The sequence below is a fragment of the Strongyloides ratti genome (genome assembly GCF_001040885.1).
Source record: "Strongyloides ratti genome assembly S_ratti_ED321, chromosome : 1".
NCBI lineage: Eukaryota > Metazoa > Nematoda > Chromadorea > Rhabditida > Strongyloididae > Strongyloides > Strongyloides ratti.
This window is the reverse complement of record NC_037307.1, coordinates 5786128-5803449: the sequence shown is the minus strand read 5'-3', so window position 1 is coordinate 5803449 and position 17322 is coordinate 5786128. Positions and strand designations below refer to the sequence as shown.

Below are 17322 nucleotides of genomic sequence, written 5' to 3'. Positions count from 1 at the left end.
TTAATATTTAAAAGTTTATCCATGTAATATAGAAAAATTAAAATATAATAAAAATATTCAAATACAAAATAAAAATATAGAAATATTTTATAATGAATAGAATTTAAAGATATTCCATTGTTTCATTTGATGCTTTTCTTAAAAAATAAATGAATGCTAATAAAACACTTATAATAAAAAAAAATATAATTATATTTATTTTAAAGTTATTGTTATTATTTCATATAATACTTTAATTAAATTTTTATTCAATTGCATATTATATTTCTTAATAAAATAATTAGAATCCTTTATTGAATTTTTTATGTTATATTTTATTACTTTCATTTATATAAATTATGTGATGTGGTTAAATTTTAATTATAAATTTTATAACATTTTTTTTTATAAACAAATTAATTTTCAATTGTTGATATATTTTTATAATTTTATTCTTGTTTTTTTTTTATCAGCTGAAAAAATTTAACTATTTAGAAATGCTAAAGCATTTAATATTATCTTCTAATCTATATAAAAGTTTTTTTTATATATTTATTATTTTAAAAATTAGGTACTAAGAAAACGAAGATGAATGAGATGAAAAGTGAATGACGTAAAAATCAGATATTATACCATCTTTAATATTTTTAATCTTAAAATATTCTTAAAAAATTTTCTTCGTAACTTTTCAATCATTATATTTATTTTTAGTATGTAAAATAAAACCATTAATTTATAATTTTCATAAATATTATTTTTGAACAATTTATTTTAAATTGTTTTAAAAATATGATTTTTGATTTTTATTTCTATTTGAAAATTTTTATAAAAGTAAAAATGTATCAAAAATGAATAATTTATAAATAATATATTAATTGAATTATAAAATTATTTAGTGAGATAAAGATAAAAGCATCTATCTATATTATCTTCCTTTTTTTTAAATATAGATATTATAAATATTTGATTTTTAATAATTATTATTTATAATGATATATTTTTATTAATATTTTTATATAATTTTTTTACAATAACATATATTTATATAAAGGAGATATTTATAAGTTGTTTCATGTTAATGTCTTAATTTTTTTTTCATTAGTATAAGACATATAATATAAAATGTTTAATTATATAATTACTGTTATTCTACCTAAATGTTATATCTATGGTGAGTTAAAATATAAAGTTTATCTTAGTTAACTTAATATTATACATGACAAAAGCATTTGCTTTGCATAAATTAATCTATACATGATTTATGTACTTGTAATTCTGAAAAAATAATAATAAGTGCTTCAAAAATTAAAACATAAAAAGTAATATAATATTAAATTTTAATTAGAGAAAACTGATAAATAGTTATAAAGATTTTTTATTTCTTATAAAATAAATTTGTATAGGTTTCATTAGCAAATTAAAAATACTGTGTTAGTTATATCATATTATGAAGTGTATATACACCAATATACATCAAATTATTTTATCTCTTTTTATTGCCGGCTTCCATGCAAATACCAAAGGCTCAAATTACTTTTTTATTTGCCACATATTAGTACACTGCCATTTCTAATCATTCTAAATATAAGGTTTGTAAAATTGTTAAAAGTATTTAAATTATTTTTTTTTTCTATAAAAATTAACAACAACTAGTTAACAATTATTCTAAAAGTATTTTTGGTTCAATTTTTTTTGTTATAGTAGTCATTAAATATAAATCACGTGTATTATCTAATAAATATCTTACTTATTTTAAAATAAATTAAAAAATGATATGAATATTTTTTTTTGCTAATAAGTCTTCCGTTATCTATACATTCATTATTGCATTTAATAAATAAATATATAAATATATATATATATTTTTAATTATATTTCTATATATAAATTATAAAAGATAAAAAAAAAATTCAATTGTTATTTTAGAAAATAAGTTAATTTTAAAATTATTATAAAACTAAATGTCATTATAATTTGTATTAATTATTTATAACACAATTCGTTTAAATTTTGCCTCTTTTTAAACACCAAAGTTTGTTTATATTAACAAATAGTTTCATCTTGATGTAACTTATAAAAATTTTTTAAATACTTTTTTTTTTTTACCTTATTTTAATTTATTAATTAGTACATAAAAGTACAAATTATTTTGATATTAAAAACATATACATTTTTAATAATTATAATAATTAATGATTACTTATATTTTTTTTATAAATTAAGATACTAAATATTTATTTTATTTTATTAAATAAGATACTTTTTATTACCTATATAATATAAAAAGAAAATAAATAGCATTTTTTATATAATTTGTTATAAAGCTATAACATGGAAGTTAAAAACCCACGGTTTTAAAATAACAAATAAATTTTTTTATATTTTCATTATTTATTGTTTCAAATAATATGTAGCGTGTTTCTTATTATGTATCATAGTATAAAAGAAAAATATTACATATATTATATATTTGTAACACTAATATATAAAGGCAATTTTTTTTTTAAAACTAATCATTATTTTTTCTTATAATATTTATTTTAATAGTAAAAAAGACAACTTGGTGATTATATTAATATCATTGTGACGTTTATTTCAATGATGCAAAGAAAAAACATATATTAATTTTTTTATTTTTCAATTTTTATTTTTAATTTTATCACCCAACAAAAACATTTTCCAAATTATTTTGGTGATTTAAATAGAGATAATACATTGTTAGAATGGGTTTGTTTTTAAACATATTAAAAAATTAAAGTTTGGCTTGTTATTAGTGAACTAATTTTTACTAATTTTAAATATATTATTTTTTTTACATTTTTCTTTTTGGCAAAAAAAAAGTTTTCTTTTAATTTTTTACTCCTTCTTTCTTTCTTTTTTTTTTGTTAATAAAATATACAATATTATAACAATTATAAAAAAAATCATTTTAAGAATAATTTTTTATGCAATAACAATCTTTTAGTTATGGGTAAAAATAATAGTAAAATAAAAGATGATTCAAGTAAAAAAAAAGCTAGTAAAAAATTAACAGAAGAGGAATTGAATGAATTAGAAAGTAAAACATATTGTAAGTTATAGTTAATTATATATATAAATATATATATATATATGTATATTTAAAATTATTTATTCAGTTACCAAACGAGAATTAAAAAAATGGTACAAAGACTTTATTCGTGATTGCCCATCCGGAGAATTGAAAATAGATGAATTTCAAAATATTTACAAACAATTTTTTCCAAATGGCGATCCAACAAAATTTGCCTCATTTGTCTTTAATGTTTTTGACAATAATGGGGATGGTCATATATCATTTAAAGAGTTTATCTCTGCATTAAGCTTAACCTCACAAGGATCTTTAGATGAAAAATTAGACTGTAAGTTTATTGAAAATTATTTTTAATATTATTTTTTAGGGGCTTTTTCTTTATATGATGTGGATAAGGATGGATTTATCACAAAAATGGAAATGATTAATATTGTTGATGCAATATATTCTATGATTGGTAATATGTTAGAATTACCAAAAGATGAAGATACTCCAGAAAAGAGAGTTGAAAAAATTTTTGCCACAATGGATATTGTAAGTTTTATCTTTTAGTTATTTATTTATTATCCTTTTTTTTTAATAACTTAAGAATTATGATGGAAAATTGACAAGAGATGAATTTAAACAAGGTTCAAAAAATGATCCATGGATTGTTCAGGCATTGACAATTGACATGTCATCAGATGAAACAAATACATTTGAATAATAGCAATAAATAAAAAAAAAATTTTTTTTTCAAAAATAACATGAAAAGTATTTAAGTCATTATTTTTACAACAAAAAAAAATATTATTAAATGATTAAATATAAAAGATCTCTTACATTTTAAATAAAGATATAACTTTTTTTTTTAATTAATATTTTTTATAGTATAAAAAAAAATTTTTTTTTTTAACATTCATGATAATTACTATATAAATTTTTTTTTTTTGAAATAAAAAAATTAATTTAATAAAAGATTTTTACATTTATTGTCTGCCAAATTGTACATTGAAAAATTTTTGTCATTTGTTATTTCTTTAACAACAGTTAAGAATGGAGGTAATTCTGGCAATGGACTACCTATTGGTTTTGTTGAATATGTCTCTAGAATCATAATTTGTTGATTGTTAAAACATTTTGGAAGAGGATTTATAAAAATATCTAAATGATAAAATTGTGTACCATACTGAAAACAACGGCGTCTCTTATGAAGTGTACATTTATTATTATCTTTTATTTGTAAATATTGAAGATACTCTCGATAATTTATTTGCATTCTTGTTTCAATTGGATTTTCATCATGTTTAATACGTGTTGTAATTGTATATGTTGAGTATTGTCCTTGTCTTCTTTCACGAACTCGAACTTGTACATTTTCATCCTCTGATAATAAATAATCATGATTAACAATAAATTCCTCAAAATGAGGAAATTTAGATTCATCAAAAGATTTAACAAGCCATTTTCTTTTTCTTGAATTACTTGAAAGACCCTCATTATTACAAATTCCAATTCTTTCACAAACAATTTGTATTAATTTTAAAATTTTATCTTCAAATGTTTTACAATCTTGATTATCAACAACATCAACATAAGGATGACCAATCCATGCTTCTCTTGTTTTACGATCTAATTCTAAAGCCTGCTTAATATTTTCTGATCTTGCAGCATTATTTGATAATGTATAAAATTTTTCTGCTCCATCAGCAGCTGAAACCATATGAACTACATGATTATACCTATTATCTCTTAAATCAAATTGTGATAATTTTAAATCATGTATTATTGAATTCCAACCTTCTTTTGAAATATAAACAGATGGATCTAGTGTTCCCCTATCACAAATAATAAGAACATTCTTCTCATTTTCTAATTCTGCTAAATTAAAAAATGTTTGTTCAATTCTTAACATTGTTAATAATAAATCTTTTTGAAATGTATGAACTTGTTTATCATTTAATTCACAAAATTTTACCCCACCACCAATAAGAACAGTTGCTGTTTCTGGTACACCATAAACTTTCCATCCCATTCCTTCAAAAAATGAAATTAAACGATTTTGGCCGGTTGTCTTTCCTCCACATGGTCCACCAGTTAGTACCAATTTATATATTATTCTTTTTCGTTTATCAACATTATCATTCATTTGAAAAATTATATATTACTTATCAAAATAATTTTTCAATTTTAGTAACATATAATTAAAATAAATAATAGTATCTTATGTTAAAAATGCTTTTTAATTATCTATTTAAATAATTTTTTTTTTATTAGTTTACCAAATACTTTATATACAAAAATATATATAAATTCTTGTTATCTTAAATATTTTAAATAACATTAAATTTTTCCAAAAAAAAAAATAAAAATAAAAAGCAAAATAGTTATTGTTCCTTATTCTGTTTGGGCATTTGTTATAAAAAGAATTAATTTTTTTCAATAAACAATATTCTTTTCTTTTAAATACAATCAGTTCTAAAATATAAAAATAAATTATTATTACTTATTTTGTATTAGTATTACTTTTCTACACCATATAATTACTTCAAAAAATAATAATAATTAAATTTGAAACTAATATTAACTTATAAAATAATTCCAAAACTAATATTTAAAAAAAAAAAAAATAATCAATATTAGCAAAGTCTTTAATATTTATCTATGCTTAGAAACACTTTAACTGCGCATTTAATTTTCCTTATATTAAAAAATTCTTTATTTTTATATAAAGGTAAAAATCAAATTTTAAATATTTTTTTAAAATAAAAGTTTTTTAAATAATAAAAATAAAAAAAAATGTCTATATTTAAAAGTAATTATCAATTAAAAACTTTATTATTGAATAATAAATAAAATTACAATTCTAAAATATATAAATTTTATACGAAGATGTATAGTCATTTTTAATTTATACTCTTTAAAACATCAATATATATGTTAAAAAAATATGTTAAAATGTTAATAAATAATAAAAAAACTAACAATTTTTTAAATTTCAATAATTTTATTACACCAATTAATGTATTATATGTAAAAAAAAATGTATTTTTGTAATGTAATTTAGTTTTTAAAAACTTAATTTTTACATAAAATGTTATTAAATAAAATAATATTTTAAGTATCACACGTATAATTACAAAATTTAACTTCACAGTGTTTCAGTCAACTACTTAAGTTATTTTCATTTCTGAATCTAACATATTTATTACTTATTTATAAACATTTTTGCATTATTTATAACTTTTTTATTTTTATAAAAAAAAAATAAAATAAAATAAAAAGTTAAATCAAATACCATTAAAAGTAATGTCAATATAAAACGCATATCTTAATAGATTGTTTTAATGATAGAAATAATCTTGTAGATAGCAATTTCATGTTCTGTACTTTGACAAATGAAAATTATATTTTTACCAATAAATCATAATTAAAGAAAAATTAGTCTTTCTTATCTAAATTATATCACACTTATCACATATTCACCTATAATAATAATAGTTTATTATCAAAATATTAAAAGACAAACACGTTACTTAATATACTGATAAGAGTTTTAATATTAATTATATTCTGGCATGTTTCATTTTTGTTAAAAATGAATTTAAAATTTTTACCCATATTATTTTCAATTATTTTTACAGTAAGAAGTGAATCTGAAGCATGTTCAACTTGTTATACTATTGTTTCATTGTTACATCAAATATGGGGAAGTAATACAGTTGATAGTTGTTTAGCTGATGCTCTAACTTTTGTTTGTGATAAATTAAAAATTGAAGATAATTTTGTTTGTCAAGGAATTGTTGGTAAATTTAAAGATGAATTTTTTTATATAGCTGGAAGGTTAATTGTAAATCCTGAAGAAATGTGTAGTCTTATTATAAAAGATTGTGGAAAACCAATTTTAGAGCTTGGATCAAATTGGACTATTCCAATTCCAGGAAATAAACCTTCAGTAAAGGTACCAAAATTACCTGATAATTCAAAACCAAAATTAAAAGTACTTCATATATCTGATATACATATTGATTCTCAATATACACCTGGTACAGAAGCTGAATGTAGTGAACCCCAATGTTGTAGACCACCAAAAGATATAAATGAAATTGTTTTAAAAAGTGTTAATGTTTCTGCTCCAAAATGGGGTCATATTGGTCATTGTGATGTCCCATATGCTACATTAGAAAATATGTTACAACATATTTCTAAGACACATAATGATATAGATTATATTGTTGTTTCTGGTGACTTAGAATCACATGCTGATTGGGATTATACTAAAGAGGGACATGTTGAAACAATTAGAAATATTACTTCTCTTTTTAAAACATATTTTCCAAATAAAAAAACTTATATGGCTGTTGGAAATCATGAAGGTATTTCAAATAATATAATAAATTTTAATATTAAACTATTTTTAGGTGTTCCAATAGATAATTTTGCATTACATAACGTTCCGGAACGATTTAATATGACATGGTTATATGGATCAATGGCTGATAACTGGAAACCATGGATACCTTCAAATCAATTAGAAGTTGTAAGATATATGGGATGTTATACAACACAACTTTATAAAGGACTTCGATTAATTTCACTTAATAATGCTTTAGGTGATGCTGTTAACTTTTTCCTTTATATAAATCAAACTGATCCTGATGGTAGTATGTCATGGTTTGCAAAACAATTAGCTGATGCTGAAGCTGCTGGTGATAAAGTTCATATTGTTGCTCATATTCCTGGTGGTGATAGTGAAGCATTAGAGGGATGGGCAAGAAATTATTATAATCTTATAAATAGATATGAAAATATTGTAATGGCTCAATTTTTTGGACATACACATTCTGAAGAATTTTATTTAACTTTTATTGATATGAATAATGGTAGAAGTAGACCAACATCAGTTATTTATTCAGCACCATCAGTAACAACATATAGTGAATACAATCCTGCTTACAGAATTTATACTGTTGATGGAAATTATGAAGGTTCTTCATTCCAATTACTTGATTTTGAAGAATGGTTTTTAAATTTAACTACACAAGGAAATGCTGAATCACCAGTATGGGAACAACTTTATTCATCTGTTATAAATGAATATTCTCTTACATCATTAAGACCTACTGATTGGAATAATCTTTTAAATCATTTCATGAATTATGGTAAAGATGATATATTATTTCAAAGATATATTAAAAATTACTATCGTCGTAGTAATATGGAATGTGATGAATTATGTTATAGAAAACATTTATGTTCAATTCGACAAGCTCATCATAGTGAATCATTATGTGATGATATTCCATTAAGTATACAAAAAAGTTTAGATAAAAAAAGAAGAAGAAAGACAAAATATACAACTAAGACTGATTTTAGTCATTTACCAAAAAATATTGAAGATTTAAAAAGATACATTATCAATGAAATACCTAAAGATAAATGTAGTATGTAAATTGTTTTCTTTATGAAATACTTTATTTTAAATATAAATGTATAACAAATATTACAATAAAATAGTTAACCGTTTTTAATTAATAGTTTGACGATTATTCTAACCAACCATCCAAAAATTCTTTAATAGTATTAGTATCCCAACTTTCAATATTAAAAGATTTAATTGTCATTCCTTTTTTATCTTTCATAACTAAAGTTGGAAGAGATCCACGAACATGTTTTACTTTTAATTGATTTCCCCATTCACTTACCATACCTGATTTTATAAATGCTTGTGCTTGAGGAAAACGAGCAATATTACATTCACAATACTCAATATAAGCAAATGCATATTTTTCATGAACTTTATCTTTTTCCTCCCAACAACATGACTTACAATCTGTATATAATTCTTCTAATGAAAATTGTGTTAATTTATCACATGTTGAACATCGTAATGTATCTTTATTAAATCCAAGATCTTTACATTCTTCAATTGTATAAAAATCATCCTCACCAAAAACATCCAATAATAATATTGAAAAAGTAAATATAAAAAATATTGACTTTATAAATTTGTTTACCCTTACCATTATCTAAATATAAAAATTAAACAAATTATATATAATAACAAATATTTTACAGGAAATTAATCCGTGTATATTTTGAAAAAAAAAAAATAATAATAAATAAAATTTTTTATTTATGGTATAAATTCCCATTTTCTATCATATCCTTTCCATTCATTTTGTTTTGGTGCAACAAATATTCTTGTTTCATTTTTAAAAACAGTAACAATTCCTTTATAAGCTGTCCTTTCAACACCTTCCTTAAAATCTCTCATCATTTCTAAAAATTTTGCTATCTCTTCATATTCATTAAATGTTGAATATTCTACCCTAAAAATGTTTTTTTTTTTTATAATATTTGATTGATTTAAGTAAGTTTTAAGATTGTTAAATGAAATTAATTTTGATTTATTATAAACAATATTCATATAATACTTTTCATAATTTTTTTCTGTTAAATATGATAAATCTAAATTGCTGAAATCAACACTAATATCATTTAATTTTATACGACTCAAAAAATTTCTAAAAAAATATCCTTTACTAGCACCTTCTGCTCCAAATTTAGTCATGCTTGTTCTTGAAATTTCTGGTCTAATACACATTCTATCTTTACGTTGTTCAGGTTTCCTAATCCAGTCATCCCAAAAGCCATCTGGCCAACGATTTCCTAATTCCATCCACAAATTTTTTGTTAATAACCATCCAAGTCCAGGAAAGAAATCTGTCCTATATAAACCAACATTATCCTTTAAGTCAATTAATTCCGGTAAACCATTATCATTCCATGCTGAAATGCAATATAATGATTTGTCTGAAATTAACAATTTATGGTATGTTGCATTGAAGTATGAAAAAATATCATCAGAAACATCTAAGTCATCTTCTAAAAGTATTGCTGCCTCATAATTTAATTGGTCAAAAATATGTTGAAGTATAAGTTTATAGTGCCGTGAAATGTAATAGTAAGATTTATATCTAAGCATATTCTGTGGAATAACAACATTATTATTTTCTAATGGACTAGTATGTTTTATATATGTAATATTTTTAATATAAAAATTCTTAATCATTTCTAATATGTCAGGACTATTGCAATCTTGAGAAACATATATTGGAAAAGTTTCTATTGATGGTCTAATTTTTAATAGTTTTGAAATTAAAGATTTTAAAGCTTCTACACGATTACAAACTAATACCACAACAGGTATTACAGTAGAATTTTGAACTTTTTCATAATTAATAGAATTTAATTCTTTTTCAAATTTTGAAACTATCATTGTTAACTTTTCCAATTCCGCTTTCTCTTCAGCAACCTCTAGTTCTAGCAAATCAAGTTGATTTAACAAATCATATTTCTTTAATCTGCTTAAGACCTAAAAAAAATAAACTTTAATGATAATTTCTTACTACAATTTTACTTACACTACTGTCATAGTAAGAATTATTTGTTGAAAGAAATGAAAACAAAAATAAAATTGAAAAAAAAATTAAAAAAATAAAAACAATTAAATTATTAAAACTTTGCATTGAAATTTGTGGATAAAAGAATAGATTTTATTAAGTGTTTGAAAATTTTGTTCAAAGTATGTATAAATAGTTGACAATTTTTTTATAAATAATATTTATTTTTTATTATACATTGGATTCTAAAAAAAGTTTAACAAAGAAAAAAAAAATAAAATTAATATTTATAAAGTGATTTTTAAAGTTACAGTTCTATGATATCGATCAATGTATTATCATTTCTAAGTAATATAAATATATAGTTATAAAAAGTTTTTCCCTTTTATGAAAAAAAAATAATATAACTATTAAAAAAAAACTATATTACATGAAAATATTATAAATTTATATGAAAGTTTAAAAAGTAATTTTAAATGTAAATAAATATGATTATAGAAAAAAGTTTTAAAATTTTTAATGAATTATTTGAATTAGTTCAAGCATACATTAAAAACTACATGATAGTAATAATGTTTTACAATTAATCTTAATTATAAAAAAAGCAATTTTCTTCCCCGTTGGAAGTTGATGTCTGCTTGTTTGCCTTTTTCTTTATTAATATTAGATAAAAGACAATTTACCAATAACTTTTTAATTTTTCGTTGTAAGATATTTAAGGAAAAAAATATACATATAATGGCAAAATAATTAGTAGTAAAGTACAATGCTTATTAAATATGAATATTTATCAAAAATTTCAAAAAATTATAAAATTTTTTTAACCAGAAATTGTTGTAGTAAGAAGAAAAATGAAAATATTCTTAATGTAAGTTAGTGAAAGTATTTTCTAATTATTTTAAGTTAAAAGAAAAACATACTTTTAAATATGAGTCAGGAAAGAATAAAGAAAAAAAATTAACTTTAGGAAGTTTTTCTTTACTTGTATGTATAAACTTTTTTGTTATTCTAATTTTAAATGGTAATTTTATTTTAAGATTGTACCAGCATTTACATTTTATCTTGGTTGTTGGCAAGTTCAAAGATGGTTTTGGAAAGAGAATCTTATTAAAGAATTTAAAAATAAGGTGGGTGAGGAGTGCTGTGAATTTCCAGTTGACAATCTTGAGAAATTAAATGAAATGGAATATATGAGAACTGAAATTGAAGGTGAATTTTTACATGACAGGGAATTTCTCATTTACCCTCGGGGGAGGTTAGATAGAGAATTTCAAAAAAATGCCAGTAACATTAGTGGCATAGTTGCTTCTAATAATATTTCAAGTGGAGGAGCTCATATAATTACCCCATTTAAAATAAAAGGAACAAACATCATAGTTATGATTAATCGAGGTTGGATTCCAAAAGATATGATGCCACAGGAAAAACGTTTAGAAACATTTCCTACAGGAACTGTCAAAATTTCGGCTATTATTAGAAAATCAGAAAATAGACCTCAATTTGTTTCTGAAAATCGACCAAATGATGGTATTTGGTTTTATAAAAATTTTAAAGAGATGGGAAATTATTGCGGTGCTGAACCAATATATTTGGAAGCCACTGAAAAACATTCATATTTACCAAACGGTCCAATTTCAGGGCAAAGTAACATTGAGATTAAAAATAAACATGTGGAGTATTTTGTAACATGGTTAGTTTTATTACTAATTGGTAATTTAATAATTATTTTTTAGGTATTCTATGACGGCACTGACACTAATTATGTGGTATCTTCGTTTTATTAAATAAATGTTTTTATTTTTTTTTATTTTTAAATAGTTAAAAGAACTTTAATTTCAAAGTTTGTTAATGTTATAAAATATTTAATGAATCTAATCGTTTATGTTTCTATTAAAACAAATGTTAATTTTTAGGTTTAAAAAAAAAACATCCTTTTATATATAATTTAACATATATTAATAGACATAATGTTTTAAATATTAAAAAAATCTACCATCAATTTACTGAGTTGTGTTTTTTTTAAGTATTGCTTTAATTAAAGTACTTTAAATATATTTAAAATAATTTGGTTTTATAAATCTATTACTTTTAAATATTTTATATATATATGTGTTTTAAAAAATATATATTTAAATTATAAAATCAAATTTTTTTGTGAAACATAAGAAAAAAAATTAAATTATGCTTATTTTCATATACATATAATTATTTATTAGTAATCTTAATATATTATTAAAAAAAAAATTTTTTTTTTTGTCTTCTTAGTTTAAATTAACAAAAAGAAAAAAAAATTAATATATTAATATCTACTAATTTGTTTTTTTTAATACTAATGTGTTTTTTAATGTGAAAAAATTTTAAACAAAGAAACAATCCATTTATAAAGGCATAACATATTATTTCTTATATTTGTAAAGGAAAATTATTTAATAACATTTATTTTACAAACATTTAGTGACACAACTTTCTATATTAGAGTATCATTAGCTGTTTAGAAATTTATATTTTATACCTAAAATTTATTTTAACAACTATTATAAATAACATTTAAATGAGAAAAAAGTAATTTATCCTCTTAGAATGACAATAGAAATTTTTTTCCACTTCATAAAATAAAATGGCATAACAATAGTTTAGTAAGTGTGTTTAATGACATTGAATAAATTTGATTTAAATAAGTATATTTGTCCTTTTTTTTACCATTTCAAAAATTATATGGTAAAAATTATTATTTTTATATTATTACATAAATTTATTAAGATCATCAACTTTTTGTCGTCAAGTAACATCTATAAATTTTAATTAATTTTTTTATTAAATAACATTTTTCGAGAAGTGTTTATAAAAAGCTAATTATATTTTTTTTTTTTGATTTTATGCATAGGTTCATGTTACTGAAGTATTTACATGTATAATTTTTTTGAAATAAAACATTTTTCTATCTTATTGATAAATAATCTTAATTACTTTTATGTGAATATTCAAACAATTTTCCCCAGCTTTTATGTGATAAGATTTGAAAAATTTTTTTTAATTAACATAGAACAAGTTTAGTCTGTCTGTAGTAAATTTATGATATTTATTTAACCACAAAACAATAACATATTAGAATTTTTATTAAAATAATTTGATATTATTCTCAAAAATATTTCTAATTAAAAATTTTTATATTTCTTAAAAAGTTTTATATATTTTTTTTCAAAATATTTTAGAGAATTCTTTCATTTTTCTCCTTTGCGTGTACTGTTGTTTATATTTTCAAGTAGGACACTATAAATTATGGTACTCTTTTAGTATATAAATTTCATATTACCCATTAACCAATATTAATTAAATATTAGACAAAAACCTACTTATAAATATATTGAGATAAAATAAATCATTAACTATTATTTGGTTAATTTTATATCTTCATGCTGTTTCAAATATTTTTATATTTATTATTGAAATATGATATTAAAAATTTTCTAATGCATCATTTTAACAATTATTATCATTTTTAAAATTCAAAGTAGACATAAGATTATTATAAAACTATCTTTAAAAAAAATTAAAATTAAACAAAAAAAATTAGTAGTTAAATAGTTTGACTTTGCCTATGGCTTACAAATTCAGTTTAATCACAGTGTGAAAGAAATTATTTCTTATCACATTTTACCACATATTTATTAACTACTAATAGAGTTAGTAACTTTTTTAAATAACTATCTTTTATTACAATATTATTTCCTTAAATAATATAATAAAATTTGTCATTTTGATTAAATATTTTTAAAAAAAATTTTAAAAGTCGATTGAATTTGGGGTAGGACGTCACATCTAAAATTAGCTAATTTGTAATTATATTCACTCTAAATTTATTTTATCACCATTTCTGTCAAATTAAGCGAATTCCAAATAATAAAATGGACTGCCTTGTGATAAGGTTATAGTTAAAATTGAAATTATATTGAGACTAATTAATTGATATATAAATATACACTATGTATAGATCCTTAAGTACATTAATAAAAATATATTTATTTTTTTATTTTTATTTTTTGACATTAATATTTAGTATTTTATTTTATAAACATACACTTTAATAATTCCCCATATTTTCTATATCTATATTAAGATAAAAATTTTATATAAACTACATCAGATAAAAATTTTAAACTTATAAATGTATTATAGCACTTGAAAATTTTTTATATATATGGTTTCTTTTTAAATATTTTTAATGAAAAATTTTTTCAATTAGCTTTATTTTTCTATCTTTCGTGATACATTAATGAATGATGCTAATCAGTTTTAAAAAGCTTTTATTTCATAAATGTTTTTCTTCTTATTTTATGCTTCTTTTAATTGATATTTTTTTTTTTTGGTTACAGAAATTTACAACAACAAAGTTTTTTTTTTTTTGATAAAGTTATATACATTTAAAAGATTAAAATAATTATATTGTTTACTAATAATGTCAATTAATTCCAATATATCTACAATAGATAAGTTTAATGGTACTGTACTTGATATTGATTCTGAAAAAAATGATTTAATATCGTTTGATTATATTGAAAATATTACTAGTACAATGGATTGGTGTTTTAATATTATTGCTTACTATGAAACATCTGATTCAAATGCTTCTGATGTAATTGATGTATTAAATTCATTATATACATATTCATCATTTTCATTTTGGATTAATGGAGTTGCAACATCTGTCCTAACAATATTTGGTTTAATAGGAAATATTTTTCTTTTTCATCAGATACGTTCAAAAAATTGTTTTTCCTCCAGATTATCAGGGCACTTAATAATGTTATGTATCTGGGATATAGCTTTACTATTATGTTGTGAAGTAACTTATGGTGTATCAAGTTTATATTATGGAATGACACCTTTTTATGGTATAATAGCATATATCTTATATTTTTTTACACCAACAGCAAGTTTTTGTATAACTGGTTCAATTTGGCAAGTATTAGTTGTTACAACAGAAAGGTATGTATAAAATTAATTATAATATAAAACTTTTAAAAAAAAAACTAAAACTTTTTTTTTTAGATATATTGCTGTTTCAAGACCATTAGAAAGAAGAACACAAAAATTTTATTTTCCACTTAAACTTTTATGTTTTATTATTATACTTGGTTCTGTTGTTTTAAATTTTACAACAGCACCATTTGAAAAATCATTAAAAGAATGTTATGAATTTACTTCTCATGGTTTTGCTTTTAATACTCAAATTGTTCCAAGTGATATTGAAAGAAATAGACTTTATGCTATTTGTAAGTATTAATAAATTATAAATAATTTAATATTTTTTATTTTATAGTAGTTCATCTTATACCAGATATCTTCTTTAGAGCCCCTCTACCAATAATTGCTATTGCTGTTTTAACGATAAAAACTTTACATTTATGCAAAAAAAGACGAGTTGGCCAACAAATAATTAATAAAAAGACAAAAAAGAATGTCCCATTTATGTTAACTGTAAGTATATCTTTTATATTATTTAACTTTAATCTTATTATTTTAAAGATTTTAAATGTAAAATTTGTTTGTTGTAATACATTTTATATGTTTAATACTATACTTATGGAAGTTCTTGGTTTTGGTTCAAAAACTGGTTCATCATCAAGTGATGATCAAGTTGATATAAAACAATATACAACTTCATTATATTTAACAGATTTATCTAATTTTCTTCTTGCATTACATGGTGCAACAAATTGGCTTATATTTTATAATTGGCCAACATTTATAAATAATTTAAAAAAACATTCAAAAGATAGAAAAACTACTCATACAATATCATCAACATCATTAAAAGAATCATTAATTAATAAAGAAATATTAGATGAAATAATTCAGGAATGGAATAATAAAGGATTAAATGTTAGTATTGAACTTGTCAAAAAATTTTTAAATGAAAAACCAAAATTATTAAATAATTCAATTGAATATGAAAATATTAATCAAATTGGAGAAAAAGTATATAATATAATAGATAAATTTTTAGAAATTCTCTCCTCAGATGAGGGAACATTAGAAGATTTGGCTAAGTATTGCAAATATATAGGCTCAACATATTATAAAATAAATTATTACACAAATGCAGATATTTTAAAAACAATGAGAAATTATTTATGTGAGGTATTATTATCAAATCCTGAAAATACCATACCTGAAATACATAATACAATAAATTTAAAAAAAAAAAATAAATTATTAAATGACTTACCACAATCAAATTTTTTATTAGAAAAATATTGTCATAAATTATTTAATTTTGCTATAAGAGAAATGAAAAGTGGTGCTATATGTGCTGCTGTGGAGGCTCAAAGAATTCCAGTAAAAAATTGTTGTACAGATAGACCATTATTACAGTATGAATTTAATAATAATGAAAAAATTATATATATCAATGATAAAAGAAATATTAATACATTCAATGAATTTATTAATAAAAACAAAGAATATAATGATGTCAAATTTTCATTTTTTCAACCATTAAGAAATATTTTTTCATTATTTAAAAAAAGAACAATATATAAAAAATAATAAATATATATATAAAATTTATTATTTCTCGGGTGTCAATATATGTAAAATATTTTAATTTATTTTTGTAAGCATTAAAAATAAAATAAAAAAAAATTTGTATATTATTAAAAATTTACCATTTTTAACTATAGTAAAATGTTCTAATTATATTAACCTTGAATGATAGATATATCTGATATAATTTAGTATAAATAACTTAAAAGAACTTTAATAAAAATTATTTTATATAAAATATAGTAAGATCAATAAAGATCATTTAAAATGTATGATATATATGTCTTTAATGACATACCATTTATTAAAATACTTTATATATCTTGTGATGACGCATTTTAGATATACAATAAAAGAGTA

General features: G+C 20.5%; 7 protein-coding genes across 7 annotated transcripts; 4 read left to right on the top strand and 3 right to left on the bottom strand.

The window, feature by feature from the left end:
* Positions 1 to 1101: 1101 nt before the first annotated feature.
* SRAE_1000185700 (Neuronal calcium sensor 1) lies at positions 1102 to 3737 on the top strand (the record flags this gene model as incomplete). Its single annotated transcript, XM_024648864.1, has 5 exons — positions 1102 to 1150; positions 2945 to 3049; positions 3117 to 3359; positions 3399 to 3565; positions 3621 to 3737. The coding sequence occupies 5 exons, from the start codon at positions 1102 to 1104 to the stop codon at positions 3735 to 3737; spliced, it is 681 nt and encodes a 226-aa protein (XP_024502798.1).
* A 237-nt stretch (positions 3738 to 3974) lies between these two features.
* On the bottom strand, positions 3975 to 5159 carry SRAE_1000185600 (CYTH-like domain-containing protein; the record flags this gene model as incomplete). Its single annotated transcript, XM_024648862.1, has 1 exon — positions 3975 to 5159. One exon carries the CDS (start codon positions 5157 to 5159, stop codon positions 3975 to 3977), a length of 1185 nt encoding a protein of 394 aa, XP_024502797.1.
* A 1449-nt stretch (positions 5160 to 6608) lies between these two features.
* Positions 6609 to 8462, top strand: SRAE_1000185500 (Sphingomyelin phosphodiesterase; the record flags this gene model as incomplete). The annotated part of the gene is made up of 2 exons (XM_024648861.1): positions 6609 to 7386; positions 7432 to 8462. 2 exons carry the CDS (start codon positions 6609 to 6611, stop codon positions 8460 to 8462), a joined length of 1809 nt encoding a protein of 602 aa, XP_024502796.1.
* Positions 8463 to 8556: 94 nt separating this feature from the next.
* On the bottom strand, positions 8557 to 9036 carry SRAE_1000185400 (15 kDa selenoprotein; the record flags this gene model as incomplete). The annotated part of the gene is made up of 1 exon (XM_024648860.1): positions 8557 to 9036. The coding sequence occupies one exon, from the start codon at positions 9034 to 9036 to the stop codon at positions 8557 to 8559; it is 480 nt and encodes a 159-aa protein (XP_024502795.1).
* Positions 9037 to 9146: 110 nt separating this feature from the next.
* On the bottom strand, positions 9147 to 10542 carry SRAE_1000185300 (Alpha-1,3-mannosyl-glycoprotein 2-beta-N-acetylglucosaminyltransferase; the record flags this gene model as incomplete). The annotated part of the gene is made up of 2 exons (XM_024648859.1): positions 9147 to 10388; positions 10438 to 10542. The coding sequence occupies 2 exons, from the start codon at positions 10540 to 10542 to the stop codon at positions 9147 to 9149; spliced, it is 1347 nt and encodes a 448-aa protein (XP_024502794.1).
* Positions 10543 to 11182: 640 nt separating this feature from the next.
* SRAE_1000185200 (Surfeit locus protein 1) lies at positions 11183 to 12204 on the top strand (the record flags this gene model as incomplete). Its single annotated transcript, XM_024648858.1, has 4 exons — positions 11183 to 11284; positions 11320 to 11400; positions 11454 to 12106; positions 12150 to 12204. 4 exons carry the CDS (start codon positions 11183 to 11185, stop codon positions 12202 to 12204), a joined length of 891 nt encoding a protein of 296 aa, XP_024502793.1.
* A 2668-nt stretch (positions 12205 to 14872) lies between these two features.
* SRAE_1000185100 (G protein-coupled receptor, rhodopsin-like family and GPCR, rhodopsin-like, 7TM domain-containing protein) lies at positions 14873 to 16965 on the top strand (the record flags this gene model as incomplete). The annotated part of the gene is made up of 4 exons (XM_024648857.1): positions 14873 to 15402; positions 15466 to 15689; positions 15737 to 15894; positions 15943 to 16965. The coding sequence occupies 4 exons, from the start codon at positions 14873 to 14875 to the stop codon at positions 16963 to 16965; spliced, it is 1935 nt and encodes a 644-aa protein (XP_024502792.1).
* Positions 16966 to 17322: the final 357 nt, after the last annotated feature.